Genomic DNA, 20,767 nt, shown 5'->3' on the forward strand with positions numbered 1-20,767 from the left:
AATATCCAGGAGTAATATTTGGCCAGGATCACTATTTAGCAGAAACCACATTAAATTAAAAAAAAAAAGCAAAACTGATGTGCCCTATGTTAAACAAATCCCACGTATGAAAACTCAGGGGGAAAAGTAGGCCGTGGTCTGATTATATGACATGTTTGACTTAATAGGTAGGTCATGTGAAACATCTATATATTTGAGTAGGGGAATATAAAATCTGTGTTTTAGAAAGATCATTCAGGAGAGAATAGAGAGACTGAAAGCAGGAAGATCAGCTACAGAGGTATGTGAAGAGTCTAAGACCCCTGTACTATGTAGTGATAGTAGCTGATACTGATCTCAGAAAAAGCCAACCAAATCCTGCTCGTGGCAGAGTTCCCCTGCAGAACAGTATTTTTTCATGTCTATTTTACTAGGAAAGACAAACAGTGACCAGAGGAGTGTTTCATCTCACGTACAGAGTCAGACCAACAAAGAATCTAAGAAAGACACAACCCAGCAAGGACATCCGACCCAGGGCTTGGTGGATGATTGCATGGCACCCCCTTTAGCCACTTCAACCCCTGCAGACATCCAGGAAGCTGGACTTTGTCCTCAGTCCCTCCAGCCTTCTGCCCACCACAGAACAGGAACCCCATTCTTGACTGTCCTGTCTTTGTTCCAGCCTGACACCTCAGTCTGCGCTGGAGAGAGTAAAGACTCCCTGGCTTGTTCCTTCACTCAGGACTTGGAAAGTTCTTGCTTGCTGGGCCAAAAGGAGGGCGTGAAGGATTCTTCCTGGAAAAAGGAATGGCTTCATGGACCTAAGAAAAAGAACTGTCAGGCTGTGGAGAGACATAGTAAACCACCTGGGGGCAAGGGCCATCAGCCCTTGCACAAGACTAAATTTGAGAAGGTGTCTGCCAAGGAACACAGTAGGGATTTCTGGAGTGAAGAAAACACAGAGTCAGTGAAACAAAGCCCTTGTCCTGTTCCTGTGTTTTCTTGGGACAGTGAAAACAATGACAAGGACTCCTGCAGCCAGCTTTTCACTGAGGATTCTCAGGGCCAGCGGGTTATTGCCCACAACTCAAGAGCTCCTTTCCGAGACGTAACCAACAACAGGAATCAGAGCTTAGGGTGGTTTCCTAACAGCACTTGGGCTCAGTGCCAGGATGGGCCCACTCAGTTAAATCTGCAGCCTGATGTACTCTTTACCCAGGACTCTGAAGGTAATCAAGTTATCAGGCACTAAGTCTAGATGGGTTTGGTTCTAAAAGTACTTTGAAACGAGAGAGATATAGGAAAATATCCTGCGGGGGGTGGGGTGGAGTGGGTTATGTTTGGGTAGGATGGAGGCATTGGATGAAGCTGTTAATTATTGAGCATTTTCTTTGTGTAAATAGAGCAGGTGGTGCCACTTGAGACAGTATGATTGGTATTGTGCCTGTCCCTAAGGAAGAGGTGGCTCGTAAATTCCCTGTGTCAGTCAGGAGCAGTGAGGGGGCAGGGCAGGTACTTATCCCTCCACCAAAGAGACTGTTACTCAGCTTGCACAGAGCCACCTCTTTGCCCTTTCAGATGCCTGACTGGGACATTGCTTCTTACGGATGTGTGTTCTTTTAATCTCTGGCTGTAGTCATACTCACTCAACCTAAGCTTGGGACTGTTATTCCTGACACTTTTTTGTTTTGTTTTTTATAAACTGGTGTTTTGGTTTTTTTTTTAAAGATTTTCTTTTTTTTCCTTTTTCTCCCCAAAGCCCCCCGGTACATAGTTGTATATTCTTCATTGTGGGTCCTTCTAGTTGTGGCATGTGGGACGCTGCCTCAGCGTGGTTTGATGAGCAGTGCCATGTCCGCGCCCAGGATTCGAACCAACGAAACACTGGGCCGCCTGCAGCGGAGCGCGTGAACGTAACCACTCGGCCACGGGGACAGCCCCTCCTGACACTGTTTTGAGTGATAAGGCAAATCTCCCTGACCCAGGTGTACCAGAGCAGGGGGGATAGAGAGATAGCTAGAATGATAGTAGTTTTATTTCTTTTTTGTTATTTTATTTTTGTGGTAACTTTACAGCATTTTAAAGTTATATACTCTATGTTTAAACATCTCTCCCTAAAAAAGCCTGAGCTATATAATAATCTAGATGTGACTGTATCACTCTTCTACTACAAGGTGGGAGAGAACTCCCTTTGTAAAAACTATGAGTCCAAATAAATGACTGTTTACAAAGCTGGCTCTGATGGTAATTAAAACATTACCAATTTTATTTTTGAAACAGCAACTTTTTAATAGTATATGCTCTGTCATTGCCATAGGTCTGATCTGAACAGGAGTCTAATTTGACTTGTGTTCTACCCAAGATGCTATCCACCAGGTGGCAGATTTCCATGTTGCAGGTGTGGTATCTAAAAGGTGTAAACAGTCTCCGGGGGCAAGCTTGCAACTTATAATATGGAACTGCTTTAAGAGCTTAGGGTAGAATCTCTACAGAAAGGGACAAGAGGCTCCTCAGGGAAGTTTTCTATTATTAAAGCAGGACCTTGTAGGAGTCCGTTTACAAAAGTTCACATACCTTAAAAAGGTGATCACAACTCAGAGATGGACACAGCAAATGCACTATCTCTCCAAATCCTTCCTTTAATATTAGATAGTGCTTCAACCCAAACACACACAGGATACATACCATAGAGAAAGGGATCTGAAGGCATCTGAGTCATGCATGGTGTGGCAGGTACAAACCTTGGCCCAATGCAAAGGAGTAGTTAAGGGCCTGGAAGAAGGATGGTACTCTTTCCCCCCTCCATTTCTCTTTCCTACTGGGCTTAAACTAAAGTCCGTGGAAGAGAAAGAGTTTTCAATCAGTAGAACTGATGAGGCCCAAGGCCTTAGAGGGTAGATTTGGTTGTACAGTATTACAAAATATATTTAGGAAAAAAACAGCCCAGGCCTCCCAGCAGCAGCCCAAGTGTTAGCTGGTCCAGTGGCCCAACCTCTACATCTAGGTGTTGGACAGGGATAGGGGAGAGGGTGATTGCTGGGCAATGGTGTCAGTTTATGAGGGAGCAGCATAAGATTTTTCCCTGCCCTGTGAACATGTACATAAACATGTATAGCCCCCTCCCCTCAGCCCTGCTCTACCGCAAGGAAGCTGCTGAGAGTGAGTGACAGCTGGGCACAAAGTGTCTGGTGAGACCAGTGATGGGACCTAATGCAGTGAAGTAAGTCATTCATTTAGGACCTATTTTCACACAAGAGCAAGGAAAAACCAGAAACTTCTATCTCACCCTTTAGACTGATGCATTCCAACCTACATTTTTACCTGTAACAAGTGTCTCAGCTAAAAACAGCCTTAGCTTCTGCTAAGGTTTGAAGTATGGGAAACATATAATCCAGCTCTTCTCTCTCAGTCCAAGCTCTAGCTTTCAGCAAGACCGTTGCAGAAGGTTTCTAATTGAGAGGCAGAAACATCTGCGGTGAGGAAGGCAGCTATTGAAGGAATTCCAGGAGCATGAGACTGAGTTTGCAGAGCTGAGTGCTGTCAGTTTCCTTTTCTACTGATATCTTCTTCCTTCAGAGCAAACTTCCTTCTTAGAACCTCAGAGATAAGGACCGCAGGGTCTTCCTCCTTCAATAAACTCCGATTCCTAGAGATAGAATAATAGCTTATATTTATTGAGTATTTACTCTGTCCTGGGCAGTGTTCCGTGTCTTTGAATACAATCTCAATCCTCAGAATCTTATGGGGTAGGTGCTATTACAATCCTCTTTTACAAATGAGGAAACTAAAGCACAGAAAGGTTATATAATTTGCCCAAAGTCACTAATCACTCAGCCAGTAAGTGGTGAATCCAGAGTCTAAAACCAAGCTAGCTGATAGCAGATCTCATTTCTTAACTAGAATGCTTTACTATTTCCTCAAATGGCTATAAGAAATGTGGGCAAAGTAAAGGACCATCAACCAGTGAAGAGTTGGCCTGGAGTGATTAAGCTTCTGCTCCCACATTCTGGTGCTGTCTTTTCCTGGTAGCATATCCCCAGGTCAGCAGTGGAAGTGACCAATGACTCTTGGCTACTCTGACCTTTATTAGTTCTGGTGAAAAGGTGTGCTAAGGATTTCCTACTGCTCTGTCTCCCCATCAGGGAAGCTGTGAGATTTTTTTATAAGAGATCTAGAATTTATAGTAAAATGTCCACATCATAAGGGACCTGTGGGAACAAAAGAAACCCTAGATTGGGGTAGGTTGAAATTACCTGATAGATCATAAAAGACTGTCCTAGATACTTGGAAAATAGTTGCATGAAATTCTAGTGGACTTACATACATATTTACTGGTCATTAGGCTATATATAAGAGCCAAGATTGATTGTTAAACCTTGAAAGCAAAAACAAGAGGAACTGCCTTCAATCTGTCACATTTCTGAACCTTTGCTGACGGGGCTACTTTCCCATTCTTAGTCATCAACCCAGCTCCTTCTATTAACAAGGGAGAAAAGATCCCAGGACATGAGTAGAAGGAGGGGCTTGGATCTAATATGGTACAAGAAGCAAGTATAAAAGAAAGTTTAAGAGTCAATCTCTAAAACACTGACCAAAGAAAACCGCTCAGGGCAGCCCAAAAGCAGCAGCAGCAGCTGAATTTGGGAATGTGGGAAAGAACTGCCGGTCAGTTTGACCAACCTGGCTAGGGCCAGAGAGGGAGGGTAAAAGTGACTTCCCCTAAGGATCGACTACCAGGAAGAAGTGATGGGGAATCACCTAGCCTTGTCTTGTTGTCAGAGGGAAGTGGGGCCAGAGACACAAAGGGATCCTTGCACTACGTGAGGAAACTTCAACAGGAATTTCATCAGCTCAGTAGAGAGACCTCACCTTCCAACCCCACAAAAAGCCTTTTTATCTGCATTAACAAATACAGCTACACACCCTGGCCTCTGGCGGTCTGGATGTCAAACCAATGTTTCAGTGCCCAGGAACCTGCACTTGAACAAGCGCCTCTAGTGCATCCCATGCAGGTGCTCAGACCACACTCAGAGAAACACCTCCTCCTGCGGGAGCTCTAGGGCTTCTCTGCTAGATGAGTTTGTCGACGTAGGTATTTCCCAGATTTCCTCCTGATTCCATCAGAAACACCTTGAGCTCCACTCCTTGGGGGGGTTCTGCTTTAGCAAGCTTAAGGTGTATTTTTTTTCCCTAGATTGGCACCTGAGCTAACATCTGTTGCCAGTCTTCTTTTTTTTCCTTCTCCTCAAAGCCCCCCAGTACATAGGTGTATATTTTAGTTGTAGGTCCTTCTGGTTCTGTTATGTGAGATGCCACCTCAGCAGGGCTTGATGAGTGGTACTAGGTCCATGCCCAGGATCTGAACCAGTGAAACCCTGGGCCGCTGAAGCGGAGCATGCAAACTTAACCACTCGGCCATGGGGTCGGCCCCTTAAGGTATATTTTTAACAAATCTGAGAAATCTGAAGGGCAGCCAGGTTTAAGAACGACCTATGAATCTCAAAAACCTTGTTCTCAAATCTCTGAATCTGCAAGATTGGTTTGCATAATGGATAACTATATTTTAATGCAGAATCCCTCACTTTATGAAATTCTCCTTCCACCAGAAAAGTCTACCAATTTGAGTATTATGCAACCCCACTTTGATGGGTGGGGCATGGGGACACTGTCACTACCAGTATGAGAACTGAAGTGGTAAGGCCCCACCAGGGGACAGAAGTTGGATTAGATGAGCCTTCTTGTAAAATCTCTACTAGTCTCACATTTGGTTGGGTTAGATCACCCCAACCAAATGTGAAATCTTGCTTTTTCCACAAACTGGGGCCCCAGGCCTTAGCAGGCTTTGTGAATAAAGTAACATCGCTACTACTGAGGACTTACTATCTAAGTCCTTTCTATTAGATCAATGGCCATGGGTGACTTAAACAGTAAATAGATCACTAGAGCTCATTATCAGATACTTACAGATCTTGGCTCTGTTTCATGCGGTGAAAGTCCTTCAGGATCCCCATCATATCTGCAAAGCTGCTGGCCTTGGACAGAGAGACACAGTCATCCTCCTCAGACGAGCTGCAGGTAGCTTTGTGTTCTGGTTTGCAACATTCAGGGCTGGCAGAACAAAGCAGGGGGACTGATGGAAGCTCAGGGACCTCTACCTCGTTCTCCTCAGTGATGTCACTAATGACAAAGGAAGTTGTAGAGTGGAATGAGGATCCAAAACAAGGTAAGGGAGAAGAGACATTTGAACTTCCTGGAGATAAGAAATCTGGCGTTAATGATGCCGAAGCTGAAAGAGAAAACAATAGGCATGGATGGACACTGGGGCTAGAATACAGCAGTAATATCTTCTCCTCACAAGCACTGCCTACAAACATTCATTTCCTGGGCTGATACCATGACATCCTAGGAGAGCTCAGGATGCCATCTAACCCAGTGGAAGGTTCCTCCACTACCCTCCCCTCTCAGGATCTCAAGAAGACGCAGAAGCACTGGGTTCTTCCGGTATTCCAGGAGGGCAGAAAAACTCACCCCATAAAGGCTTTGGCTCCTAAAAGCTCTCATTTTGCAGTGGGCTGTGGAGTTTAGACTGAAGCAACAGTGACAGAACCAAGACCTGAATTTGTCCTTTTCTCTAACTGGACTAGTGCTTCTGACTCTGCTCCTTTGAATGCTATCTGTGACTGGAAGAAGCATTCTGCAGCAAAAATAGAATGGTGACCATCCTCCTAGTTCCCCAAATTTTAATGAAGAGAATTTTCTAAGTTTCTAAGAAACACTGATTTTTCACAAACTACTTCCACTTGTCTCTTAGATGACAAAAAAGTAGGCAATAAACATAAATGGAAAATTCAAGTGCAAGTCCTCTATAAAACTGCCATATGACAGAATTAAGTAGGTGAAGCTTTCAAAGAGAACACCATGATTTTCATGTGTTCTACCAACTGATTACGTTTGGAAGCTATGACTTTGAGTTAACGAGGAACAAAAGAATGAGGATGGGAGGAATATGAGGATAAGCCCTGAGTATCTGGGAGAGAGCCACCTGTCGGTGTTTCATGCCGCTGGCCAAGGCAGACTCCTGTTCATTTCCAGTGGTTCTGCCTTAACTGCAGACAGAAAGGCAGACGGATGGAGAGGTGGTCTCTGGTAGATAGGATAAGGAAGGGGAAGATTGGTGCTTAAAGGGGATAAGTCTCTTAGTGGTGGGAAATGCTTATTTCTCATGTTGAAAAAGAAAGCTGCTTAGGGCTCATGGAAGACTGATCTTAAAGACACTTGGAGGAGGGTGGTGGTTTTTGTGGCCAAGGGAGGAAATCTGCCTGGGATCATAGGTTATGCGAAGATTTTGTTCTTAACCAAACCTGTCAGCCCAAAATGGCTGATGGAAACTATCCAAGGAATACTACAGGCTAGACAGGCCTCAGGGCAACCCCAGAACCCTGGGCCTGAGTCCACCTGAACCAGGGACCATCATTTCCTTACCCCTATCCTGTCCAAAAGCCAGGGGAAAAGGAATCACCGGTTATATTCTGGCCTTGGTTTAGGGGCTCCTACCTGCATCACCTGCCACTATTTTAGCAATCTGGCTGCGTAGGTGGCTCAGCTCATCTTGCAGCTCTGTGGTGCGGCTTAGGGCTGGCAAGGCTGGCTTCTTCAAGGCCAGTAGCCTCTCCTCGGACCCACGCAGGTTGGGCACTGAGGCATTGCGCTGCATGACAATCAGAGGGCTGGGCTTCCAGGTGTGCCTCAGGGGGCGCGTATCGCTTCTGGACCCGGGAAAGACAAGTATATCAGTCAGACACAGCTGGCCACTGCACCCCTTCTAAAATTCCTTCATCCACTCCTACCAGAGTAACACAGCCAGGTCCTGCTCCCACTCTGAGCCCACAGCTCTCATTCCTACTGCCCTCAGTCTCTTACAAGCACTCTCCTTGCTGTCTACCATCTCATCTAGGAAGAAGCTTCCCATTCTCCAGCAGACCAGCTGTTGCCTCAGTACCTGACTCGGGCATATGTCTCCTCTTCATCTGCAGCAATCCAGGCGATGTCAGCCAGAGTAGGGACTGGGGGCACATCCCTTAGACACAGGTCAGAGATGTTGGGCAGGGTCTATAGAGAAGCAAAATTCATCAACAAACATTTACTGACATGATGGTGAGATAATGAGAGACTGCAAAATACAAAGGAGGGGCACCTAATCCAGCACTGGGGGTCAGGAAGGCTGGGGGAGAAGAGGGTTCTGAAATGTTTGGAAATAGCTTGAATAAGAGGCCAGAAGCAAGAGAGTTTGTGAGAGCATAATTGAGCATGGCTGGAACAGTGGATGAGGGGGGAATGCAAGAGGTTAGAAAGTGAATTAGGAGCTTTGATTCTAAGACCAATAATGAACCACTGAAGATTTTAAGTAGGGATCCGATTTTAGGTTTTAAAAGATTACTCTGCTGCTGTGTGAAACATGGATGGGAGGTTGAAGAGACCAATTATGAGGCTGTTATATCCTCCAAGCACAACATGGTGGCCTAGAGCAGGGATGGGCCTGTTTTTATACATAAAGTTTTACTGGGAAACAGTTACACCCATTCATTTATGTATTATCTGTGGTTGCTTTTAAGCTACAATTGCAGAAGTGAGTAGTTGGCATAGAGACTGTTATAGTCCACAGCCTACAATATTTACTATCTGGCCCTTTAAAGAAAAAGTTTGCTGACCCCTGGCTAGAGCAAAGGGGTCTTCAGTGGGACTGGCTAGAGTTACCTTTTAACAGAGACGGCCACTGTCTAAGAGTGTCTTGCCCTCTGGTTGTGAGAATACAGGTGCGAGGACATCAACAATCCATTACATCAACAGGCAGTTTCTCCTGGCTAGCTCTTTACAACACCTTTGTAGCTAATTGGGATCTAACAGCAAACTTGATAATTTGAATATTTTAGATGTAAATAAAAAGACATGATTAATTATACAAAAGGAATTATAGTAGAATTCCTTAAAATAGCCCCTCAACCCAAATAAACAACAACCAGGGAACAGGGAGGCTTAGTGACACTATGTTAAATGAAAAATCAGGAGAATTGAATCATATGCTGACCATGATTAGAACAAAGCAAAAAACATGCATCTAGTAAAAGATGGAAAAGAACTTCAACAAAGAATTGGAAAATATAAAGAACCAACCAGAACTGAATATAATAATGGAAATGAAAAATTCACTAGAGGGAATCAACAGCAGAGACACAAAACAGCAGATGACACAAAAGAAAGGATCAGAGATCTAGATGATAGAGGAAATCACCCAAGCTGAACAGAAAAAACAATTAAAAATAATGAGGACAGTCTAAGGGCCCTCTGGGACAACATCAAGCATACTAACATCCGTATTATAGGTGTCCCAGAAAGGGAAGAGAGAGACAAAGAGGCAGAGAACCTATCTGAAGAAATAACAGCTGAAAACTCTCCTAACCTGAGGAAGGAAACAGACATCCAGGTACAGGAAGCAAAGAGCACACCAAACAAGATGATTCCAGAGAGGCTCACATTAAGACACATTATAATTAAAATGTCAAGAATTAAATAAGGAGAGAATCCTAAAGCTGTGAGAGAAAGGCAACAAGTTACTTAGTAGGAAGCCCCATAAGGCTATAAGCTGACTTCTCAGCAGAAATCTTACAAGCTAGAAGGGAGTGGCATGATATATTCAAAGTGCTGAAAGGAAAAATCCTACCGCCAAGAATCCCCTACTCGGCAAGCTTATCATTCAGAATGGAAGGAAAGAAAATTTTCCAGACAAACAAAAACTACAGGAGTTTATTGCCACTAAACAGGCCTTACAAGAAATGTTAAAGGGACTTATTTAAGTAGAAAAGAGAAGACCACAAATAGGAATAAGAAAATTATCAAAGAAAAAAAAATCACTGGTAAAGGCAAATATACAGTAAAGGTAATGAATGAGCCACCTATAGGTATGAAGCTAGTATGAAGGTCAAAAGACAAAAGTACTAAAAATATCTATCTCCATGATAAGAGCTTAAAGGGATATATACACACAAAGAGGTTAAATATGATATCAAAAACATAAAATGTGGAGAGAGGGGAGTAAAAGTGTAGGGCTTTTAGTAAGCGGTCAAAGTGAAGAGACCATCAACACAGATTGCTGTTTATATAGGTTATTATATATGAACCTCATGGTAATTATAAACCAGAAACCTATAGTAAATACACAAAAAATAAAGAGAAAGGAACCCAAACATAATGCTAAAGAAAGCCATCAAACCACAAGGGAAGTGAGCAAGAGAAAAAGAAAGGAACATAGAAGAACTACTAAAACAACCAAAAAAAAGTAATAAGATGGCATTAGGTACACACTTATCAAAAGCCATTTTAAATGTCAGTGAACTAAATGCTCCAATCAAAAGACATCATGTGGCTGAATGGATGAAAAAACAAGACCCATATATAAGCTGCATACAAGCAACACACTTTGGACCTAAAAACACCAACTGGAAGTGAAGGGATAGAAAAAGATACTCCATGCAAATAGAAATGAAAAGAAAGCTGGGGTAGCAATACTTAGACAAAATAGACTTTAAAACAAAAACTGTAACAAGAGACAAAGAAGGCCACATAATGATAAAGGGAACAATCCAACAGGAGGACATAACATTTGTAAATATCTACGCACCCAACATAAGAACACCTAAATATATAAAGTAATTATTAACAGACATAAAAGGAGAAATTGACAATAACACAACAATAGTAGAGGACTTTAACACTCCACTTACGTCAGTGGATGGATCATCCAAACAGAAGATCAATAAGGAAACACTGGCCTAACATGACACGTTTGACCAGGTGGACTTAGTAAATACATACAGAACATTCCATCCAAAACCTGCAGAATACACATTCTTTTCAAATACACGTGGAACATTCTCCAGGACAGATCACATATTAGACCACAAAACAAGTCTCAATAAATTTAAGAAGACTGAAATAATACCAAGCATCTTTTCTGACCACAATGGTATGAAACTAGAAAATCAAGTACAAGAAGAAAACCAGAAAAGCCACAAATATGTGGAGATTAAACAAAATGCTACTTAACAACTACTGGATCAATGAAGAAATCAAAGGAGAAATAAAACATACCTGGAGACAAATGAAAATGAAAATATGACATACCAAAATTTATGGGACATAGCAAAAGTGGTATTAAGAGAGAAGTTTATACCAATACAGGCCTACCTGAAGAAACAAAAAAAACCTAAATAATCTAAGAGTACACCTAAAGGAACTAGAAAAAGAACAAAGCCAAAAATCAGTAGAAGGAAGGAAATAATAAAAATCAGAGCAGAAATAAATCAAATAGACTTAAAAAGAAAAAGAAAAATCACTGACACAAAGAGCTGGTTCTTTGAAAGTACAAACAAAATTTGACAAACCTTTAGCTAGACTCACCAAGAAAAAAAGCAAGAAGGCTCACATAAAACCAGAAATGAAAGAGGAGAAATTACAATGGACACCACAGAAATACAAAGGATTGTAAGAGAATACTATGAAAAGTTATATGCCAACAAATTGGATAATCTAGATAAAATGGATAAATTCTTAGAATCATACAACTTTCAAAAACAAAATCACGAAGAAACAGAGGGGGCCAGCCCTGTGGCCAAGTAGTTGTGTTTGCACGCTCCGCTTCGGTGGCCCAGGGTTTCACCGGTTTGGATCTTGGGCATGGACCTAGCACTGCTCATCGAGACATGCTGAGGTGGTGTCCCACATAGCAGAACTGGAAGGACCTGCAACTAGAATATACAACTATGTACTGGGGGGCTTTGGGGAGAAGGAAAAAAAAAGATGATGATTGGCAACAGATGTTAGCTCAGGTGCTAATCTAAAATAAATAAATAAAACCTGAAAATTACCCCTTAAAGAACAGGAATAAGACAAGGATGCCCACTTTCACCACTCTTATTTAACAGTATTGGATCATAATCCTAGCCAGAGCAATCGGGCAAGAGAAAGAAATAAAAATGATCCAAATTGGAAAGGAGTAAGTAAAACTGTCACTATTTGCAGATGACATGATTTTATATATAGAAAACCCTAAAGAATCCACCAAAACTATTAGAAATAATAAATGAATACAAGACACAAAATCAACAGAAAATCAGCTGCATTTCTATATACTAACAAGGAAATAGCAGAAAGAGAAATTAAGACTACAATCCCATTTATAATCACAACAAAAAGAATAAAATACCTAGGAATAATTTATTTTATTTTATTTTGGTGAGGAAGATTGGCCCTGAGCTAACATCTGTGCCAATCTTCCTCTATTTTGTATGTAGGACGCTGCCACAGCATGGCTTGATGAGTGGTGTGTAGGTCCACACCCAGGATCTGAATCTGCGAACCCTGGGCCACCAAAGTGGAGCACACGAACTTAACCACTACACCACCAGGCTGGCCCCCAGGAATAAATTAAGGAGGTGAAAGACTTGTACACTGAAAACTATAAAATATGTTGAGAGAAATCAAAGACACAAAGAAATGGAAAGGATTCTATACTCATGGATTGGAAGAATTAGCATAGTAAAAATGTCCATATTTCCTAAAGAAATCTACAGATTCAATGCAATCCCTATCGAAGTCCCAATGACGTTTCTCACAGATATAGAAAAAAGAATTCTGAAATTTATATGGAACAACAAAAGACTCGAAAAGCCAAAGGAATCCTGAGAAAAAAGAACAAAGGTGGAGGTGTCACACTCCCTGATTTCAAAATATACTACAGAGCTATAGCAATCAAAACAGCATGGTACTGACACAAAAACAGACACATGGGCTGGCCCCGTGGCCGAGTGGTTAAGTTCGCACGCTCCGCTGCAGGCGGCCCAGTGTTTCGTTGGTTCGAATCCTGGGCACGGACATGGCACTGCTCATCAAACCACGCTGAGGCAGCATCCCACATGCCACAACTAGAAGGACCCACAACGAAGAATATACAACTATGTTCCGGGGGGGCCTTGGGGAGAAAAAGGAAAAAAATTAAAAAAAAAAACAGACACACAGATCAGTGGAACAGAATCAAGACCCGAGAAATAAACCCACACATCGATGGACAGCTAATTTTTGACAAGGGAGCCAAGAACATACAATGGAGAAAGGAAAGTCACGTCAATAAATGGTGCTGGGAAAACTGGACAGCCACTTAGAAAAGAATGAAAGCACACTATTATCTTACACCATAAACAAAAATTAACTCAAAATGGATTAGAGACTTGAATGTAAGACCTGAAACCATGAAACTTCTAGAAGAAAACATAGGCAGTACACTCTTTGACCAATGTCTTAGCAGCATATTTTCAAGTACCATGTCTGACCAGGCAAGGGAAACAATAGAAAAAAACAAACAAATGGGATTACATCAAACTAAAAAGCTTCTCCACAGCAAAGGAAACCATCAACAAAACAAAAAGACAACAATTGGAAGAAGATATTTGAAAATCATGTATCTGATAAGGGGTTAATATCCAAAATATATAAAGCACTCATACAACTCAACCACAAAAAAACCAAACAACCCAATTAAAAAATGGGCAAAGGATCTGAACATCTTTTCAAACAAGATATACACATGGCCAAAAGGCACATGAAAAGATGTTTAACATCACTAATTATTAGGGAAATGCAAATCAAAACTACAGTGAGATATCACCTCATGGCCATCAGAATGGCTATAATTAACAAGACAAGAAATAACAAGTGTTGGAGAGGATGTGGAGAAAAGGAAACCCCTGTACACTGCTGGTGGGAGTGCAAACTGGTGCAGCCACTATGGAAAACAGTATGGAAGTTCCTCAAAAAATCAAGAATAGAACTACCATAGGACCCAGCTACCACTTTTGGGTATTTATCCGAAGAACATAAAAACAATAATTTGAAAAGATATATGCACCCCTATATTCATGGCAGCTTTATTCACAATAGCCTAGACTTGGCAGCAACATAAGTGCCCATCAACTGATGATTGGATAAAGAAGATGTGGTATATATACACAATGGAATACTACTTGGCCATAAAAAATGATGAAATCTTGCCAGTTGTGATAACATGGATGGACCTTGAGGGTATTATGCTATGTGAAGTAAGTCAGAGAATTTCAAATACTATTATGTCTTGACTCATAAGTGGAAGATAAAAACAACAACAAACACATAGAAACAGAGATTAGTTTGGTGGTTACCAGAGGGGAATGGGGAAGGGAGGAGGGAGAAAGAATTAATAGGGTGCATGTGTAGGTTGACAGATTGTAATCAGTCTTTGGGTGGTAAACATGAAAAAAAAGAACTACACCAAAACATTAATAGTTATTTGTGTCAAGACTACATGGATTATAGGTAATTTATTTTCCTTTCTCCTTTTTATTTTCCATAATTTAATATTTTTACATGGGTAATTTAAAAAATAAAACAAATCAGCAAGATTCCCTTAAATAATATTTAAGGTAAAGGTAATTACAACAGAAATCCACGGATAATTTCTCAAAAACTCTCCTATACATGAGTTAAGTCCAGATGTTTCTGCTACAAATTGTTTGGTAGGTGGATCAGGAGTTTATGGCTCTTGCTTTTAGACAGGGAACCTGGGTCTTACAGGAGTGAAGTGATATTCCAAGGTTACAGAGACAAGGACTCCACTGACCCAGGAGCTATTGCTAAGATGGGTCATTTATGGGGGGCCTCCAGCTGCTCTCCCTCATTAGCCGGAATATTCCTCTGCTATTGGCAATTAAATGAGTTAACATATATAAAGTACTTCGCACAGTGCCTGGCACATAGTATGCATTCAGTAAATGGTAGCTAGTATTACTAACACTACTCACGCCTACTCCTGCTCTGTGGGTGCCTATGGTCTTGATCATCTCTGCCCAGCAGTATCTGGCCAAAGGAATGGAGAGGTTATAGCCACGTGTTGGGGCAAGCTCCACTGAGTCTCTCACACTCCTTAGCTGTGTTCCCTTTTGTTGCTGATGCTTGAGGCAGCTAGGGCCACATCCTGCCCCAGCCCTGTGGGCAATTCTTGATAATTAGCAGTCTGGCTCATGGGGCAGCCCCCTCACCCCATCCTACACACTTCCCACCCTATTCCTGACTCTCATACCAACTCTGACACCACTTCTGACTCCAGATCCAGCTCCTACACAGACTCTGCAGCGCAGCACCTGATATACAAGCTCAGCTTCCTCATTTCTGTATCCATCTGGGCCCCCATCTTTTCAGGCATATATTTCTATCTCCTGTGTGTAGGCAGAAAGCTTAAGTATTTCTTTTGTGTCCCAGCTCCTCAAATGCACACACGTTAAGCATCTAGCCTGGAGCTGGTGCTTAATCATTAGTTCTCAGAGGGAGGCAGCTGGGACTAATAAATGCTACTTAGCTTTCCACTGCAGGAGGAGGTCTCAGAGACATGGGCCAGGCAAGAATCTCTGCTGCAGAGTTGGCGCTAAAGGCACCCTAGACACAGAGGTAGCCCAGTAAAGGAGTGACCAGACTTGGCCAGAAAGAAGAGGATGGGGAGTAATGGCCTCAGGGAAACACTAAAAATAGGTGGCTAAGTAGCCAAGTCTTAGGGCTGGTGGAGAAAAGCAGAGTTCACCTCAGAGTCGCACACAGCACTCAGTCTCCCGCGGGGGGACCTGCCAGGGTTGCAGGCAAACCCTCAGAGCAGAGACATGGCGAGTCTGGAGATGTGGCTCAGCAAGGGCCTTCAGCCCGCACTGATAAATGGTATTGCTGGAACCTGATGCAATCTGAGTCGCTTAGCAGAGGCATCAAAGATGCAAGGTTATTAATTTATGAGCAAGTTGGAAGCCTGACTGTTGTGGTCACAGGTTTGTGTACAATCAGGAACTCACAGTGACCAGGGTCCATTATAAGCACTTAAATATTTCTTGACAAAATGAAAAAGTGACCAGGAAAGCAACTTGCCTGGCAACACTAAGGAGTCTGGGGTACAGAAGCAGCACCATCCTCCCCTACTCTCTGGGTCTCTACTCTCCCTGCCCTTCCAGCGCACTCACCTCAAAGGACGCCCGGGGACATGGCTTCAGGGGCAGGTTGGTCCCGATTCTTCTCACTACACTGCGAGCAGCCCCATGCGGCTTGTTTTGCCAGATTGGGATGGTCTAGAGCAGAGACAGGGACAGCCACAACCTCAGAGATGAATCCAACTACTGTCCCCGTCCTATTCCCTTTAGCAGGGAGACTGAATTCCCCAATCCCAGGGACAGGGCACCCTGGGTAAGTCAAGTCTCAATTATGAGTGAGGGCAGGTTCCCCAGTCACCAGCCTTCACCTTGGCCAGCCACCTCAGGGTACACTTGCTGCTACCAAGGCGCAGTCAAGGTTGGGAGGGTCCAGTGAAGGGGATAGCTCGGTGTAGGGATCATCCAGGCTTCCCTCCCTTCCCTCTGCACAGAAAGGCAGAAACACGCCGACTCCTTAACGTCACCAAGATCATAGCTGGTTCTGCCTGTGAGGAGTGGGTGCAAGGGTGGCCTCCCTCCAATTCCAGGCCTCCAGGGGAAAGGAAGAATTAACTAGAGGGTCTCCGAACTGCAGCAGACCCAGCACTCAGCCTTCCCCACCACACCCCTGCCCTGGGAATGTCCCTTACCACATTGGCTTCCATTTCCGACATTTCAACCGGCTCCTGAACTTGAAGGACCAAGCAGCCACAGGGCAACTCTGGGGGCTCGGGGAGGTGGGAGGCGTGACTCCTTCATATCAGGCCATCTTAGGGAACACCAGACTTCTCTTCTGTGAAACAACCCCCACAATGGGGACTCAATGGCCACCACACAAGCCCCATGAAACCAGGCCCTGCAGAGCCATGACCAACACCAAGGTTTCTCTGACACTTCACAGGGGAGAAAACCAGCCCCAGAGGCTGCCCTCACTCAACAATGGTTTCTCCAAATCTAGACCCTTAAAGGTTCTGTTCCAGACTTGCTACATGAGCTTGGCCAACTGGGGGGAGCCTTCCTGGGCCCTTAGGCTTCCTGAGGCAAAACTTCCAAACATGTAAACAGAACCCTCTGGTAGTTAGAAAGCTCATGGGAAAGCCAAAGTATAGGTACCATCCAAGCCCAGCACTCATCCTTGAAGATGAGATGTAAAAGCCCAGCACGTGCCCCTCGGCCTGGCACTCCGGGGCCCCCGCAAGGCAGAGGTAAAGCAGACAACGGGAGAATGAACGGCCAGCTCCAGCCAGTCTCAGTCTACTAGGCTCAGGGAAGAGAGCCAAAAATTATCCTGGCTCGGCCACCTACTGGCTCTCTAGCCCTAGACAAATCACTCAACCTTTCTGAATGTTGGTTTCTCCATCTGTAAAAAGAGGACAAGAAGAGCCGCCACTCTAGGTTACCTTACAGATCAATCAGTGAAACGGGATTTTAAAGTGCTTAATGAACTGTTAAAACATGATACAGATGGGTGAAGTCACTCCTGACTAGATTCTTCACAGCTGCCCTTGCATGGTGAGCAGATGTAGTCAATGAGCTCGTTCGTTCCCTCGTTCATCAAAAACCAACAATACCCACTCTGTGCCAGGCCCTGTGCTGGGCACTGTAGGGGCTGTGGAAGGAGTAAGACACAGCCATGCTCTCAAGGAACTCACGGTCTAGGAGAGAGGACAGGAATACATAATTCCAGGAGAGGCTGAGTATCACTGCTTAAGAAGGGCACCCCAGGCAAGTAGCCAGTTCAGCGCCCTGGTCCCAGAGCCCCATGATGAGCTCAGAGGAGGTAGGAAGGGAAGAAAAACAGCAACAGCACAGGTCCAGGGCAGGAAGGTGAGAGAGATGTAAAGAGCAGAGTGGACATGGCGTAAAGGTAAACTGGGGCTTAAGTCACGAGCGCTGGGAAGGCCCGGGTGAGAAGTGGCTGGGCAGTCAACGGGCAGGCTCCGAACAGGGGACGACGGACTGGACTGACCAGAGCAGCTCTTTCTGGAAACCTCCCTTGTAGGGTGTCTCTTTCACCTCTGGGAGGGGAGTTACCATTCCCTTTGTGATACCTATGAGGAAAGGAAGCTGGAGAGAGGAGGGGACGCATCTGAGGTCACTCAGTGGTCATGCCAGCAAAAGCACCCTGAGTCTGGTTCAGATCCTGCCGCCTCCTGCACGGGCCCAACTTCTCAGCACAGTTCAGCCTTTCATCAGAGTCCCCGTGTGCAGGCTCTGTGCCGAACGTCAGCGCCTCCACAGGCTCCACCTAACAGCGCCCCCCTGGTTTCTCGCTTAGGTCACTGCAGCCATATCCTCTCCAAACTTGCCTCCAAAGACTCAGCCGGGCCTCTAACTCTCACAACAGCCTGAGGAATCTTTCTAGAACACACTGCTAGTCACACCATTCCTAGGTTTGAAACAGGATAAAACCTAGCCTCCTCAGCACAGCCTGCAGGGCCCTCCACGGTCAGGCCCAGCCTCACCAGGCGCACTCTCTCCCGGTCTGGACCAAACCCAGCACGGCCCCCCGCCCACACCGGGCCCTGCACACTGCGCAGCCCCCACACCAGCTCAGGTCCTGCCCACACCGTTCCTCTGCTTGACCACCACCAGCACCCTCTTCACCGAGCTCCTTCCCATTCTCGGGAACTCAGCTCAAGCATCGCCTCCCCTCCCTGACAGTCACGTCCTTTACTGCCACCCCGCACTTCCTCGGGAGTTCTCACGATGCTAACTGGGGAACTGTCATGTGCTGTTTGTCCAAGGGCAGGGACTCCCCAGGCACAGCACTGCCCGCCTGGTACATGGCAGGCGCTTAAACGACGGTTCAGTTAAGACACGAACGAACGGGAACAGCGACGCAGCCTTCAAGCCCCCGCCCGGGCTGTCACTGGCTGAAGACGCCCTCGCTCGCCGGCAGCGCGGGCTAGGCTTCCCGCCGCCGCGCTCCCGCAGCCCCTCTCCAGGCCGCCGTCCCGATCGCTGACCCGGCCGCCCGCCGGACCCGGGCGCTCCTCCGGAGCGTGGCCGCCCTCATCCCCGGGCCGGCGCCCCGCGGAACTTCGCCGAGCGGACAGCCCGCGCGGGCCGGGCCGGGGCCGCGCCTCCCCTCCCCCGCACAGCCGGCCGCAGGCCAAGGTCGGCCAAGTGCTCGCCGCTGGCCCAGGCGGAGCGAGGCGGCGGCCCGGGCCGTCGAGGAGCGCGGCCGAGAGGAGAAGCCTCTAGCGGAGCTCGGCCCCCGAAGCTGGGGGACTCGGGCGAGTAACTACCCCTTGGGGACTCAGTCCCCCCTCTGCCAAACGAGGCAGACAACACCGGCTCCCGCGAGAACTAGCGCGGGAACAGGAGCCGCGGGCTTCGCACAGCGCCCAGCACTAGGCCGCGTCGACTGCCGGCCCAAAAGCCGCGCTCCCGCCTGCGGGCAACCTTCTGACCTAGTCTCACCTCAGACTCCTGCCCCGGGACTCACTCACCTCACGGCCCCTCCTACCACAGCGGGCCGCCCCGCCCCAACCGCCCTCACTTCCGCTGACCTGCCCCCCGGAAGCGATCCTCTGCAGCTGCGCACCGAGCCGGGCCCCGGCGCCCTCGGAAGGCGGGCTCCGATCCGGCAGCTGTAGCGCGGCTCCTGCGGGGGCGGGGCGGCCGCACGTGCCGTTCGCGAGGGAGGGACACGCCCATCCCGCGAGGCCACGCCCCCGCCGGTCGAGCCCTTGGGAAAAGTTGTCTGCGCTTGGGGATTCCGGAGACCTGATTGGCTGCATACCCCGCGGGTCTCCGCCTTTGCTGTTCTCCACGTCTTGTCCCGATCCAGCCTTGGAAGCCGAGGTCTCACTGTGTCACTACTCGCCCCTCAAATTGTGCGGTGTCTGCTGTCCCCACCCCTACCGCAAAGTTGAGAATCCTCACCCTGGCGTTCCAGGCCTACCGGACCTAGCGCTTGCCTTGTCTCATCTCGCCCTGGTCCCCTTCACAAGTTCCTGCTTCCCATCCAAGACCCTCTACGGTCCTCTCCAGCAACAATGGGCCTCTTTCTCTGACTCCTGTCCTCCAGCGCTTTGTAGCTTTCTTCCATTTTAGCCTTTATGTATCTCTCTTTCACACAAACACACACGGTATATTCAGTAAGTTGGTTAATCAGATGGGTAGATGGATGGGCAAGACCCCAGAGTAATTCCTTCCAGGCTTACTCACCCATTCCCTCTTTGCGCTCGAACTCTCTCAGTCCTGGTTGCCGTAGCATCCAGGCCTGGGTCACGTGCCCTCCTCCGACCTCAGCACGTGGCTGGGCCTGGCTCCCGGGCTGCAGTTCTTTGCTCTCAAAGCCTGCAAGTTCTGTCTGCCAGGGACAGGACAGCTTCCCGGGTGGACAACCTGTGCGGTCACACAGGGTCTCATGATTAGAAGAACTCCGTGCTTGTTTTAATACTCTGCTGTTGCCCTCTAAAAATATATATATATACACACCTATATATGTATATATATGTGTATTTTAACAAGGGGCCCAGCATTTACATTTTGCACTGGATTCTGCAAATTATCTACCTGGTCCTGGCCAGAGACCTCAGAGCTTGTCCACCCTGCTCTCCACCATATTTCATATGATGATGGTTGACTTCCAGATCCAACCCTCTTTCCAGGATGGCAAATTGTTGCTTTAGTCACTGATTCCTCCCCCTGGGCAATGGCAGGTCTTACAAATCCACTCCAGCTGTCTTTCCTGGGTGTGGTAGATGCTGTCTTGGTGCCCTACCCAGATCCCCTTTACTCAGCTGGTG

General features: G+C 46.0%; 2 protein-coding genes across 5 annotated transcripts in view; one reads left to right on the top strand and one right to left on the bottom strand.

Moving 5' to 3' along the window:
* AUNIP (aurora kinase A and ninein interacting protein) overlaps window positions 1–3,458 on the top strand; it is a 30,249-nt gene extending 26,791 nt beyond the window's left edge. Inside the window, 3 exon segments of the mRNA XM_001504117.5 lie at window positions 414–1,208; window positions 3,389–3,400; window positions 3,403–3,458. Coding sequence (XP_001504167.3) covers window positions 414–1,208; window positions 3,389–3,400; window positions 3,403–3,458 — 863 coding nt within the window.
* Window positions 2,217–20,276, bottom strand: MTFR1L (mitochondrial fission regulator 1 like). Of its 4 annotated transcripts, none has more exons than XM_070251105.1 (7): window positions 20,184–20,276; window positions 16,658–16,800; window positions 16,062–16,166; window positions 7,979–8,088; window positions 7,534–7,745; window positions 5,944–6,265; window positions 2,217–3,625 (listed from the first exon to the last, which is right to left on the bottom strand). In XM_070251105.1, exons 2-7 carry the CDS (start codon window positions 16,679–16,681, stop codon window positions 3,520–3,522), a joined length of 879 nt encoding a protein of 292 aa, XP_070107206.1. In that variant the 5' UTR covers window positions 16,682–16,800; window positions 20,184–20,276; the 3' UTR covers window positions 2,217–3,519. The 4 variants fall into 4 exon arrangements, with proteins under 4 accessions (XP_070107206.1, XP_070107210.1, XP_023491236.1 ...); XM_070251109.1 differs by lacking the exon at window positions 20,184–20,276 and adding an exon at window positions 19,523–19,730; XM_023635468.2 differs by lacking the exon at window positions 20,184–20,276 and adding an exon at window positions 19,463–19,627.
* Between the last annotated feature and the right edge of the window lie 491 nt (window positions 20,277–20,767).

The sequence above is a fragment of the Equus caballus genome, chromosome 2 (genome assembly GCF_041296265.1).
Source record: "Equus caballus isolate H_3958 breed thoroughbred chromosome 2, TB-T2T, whole genome shotgun sequence".
Lineage (NCBI taxonomy): Eukaryota > Metazoa > Chordata > Mammalia > Perissodactyla > Equidae > Equus > Equus caballus.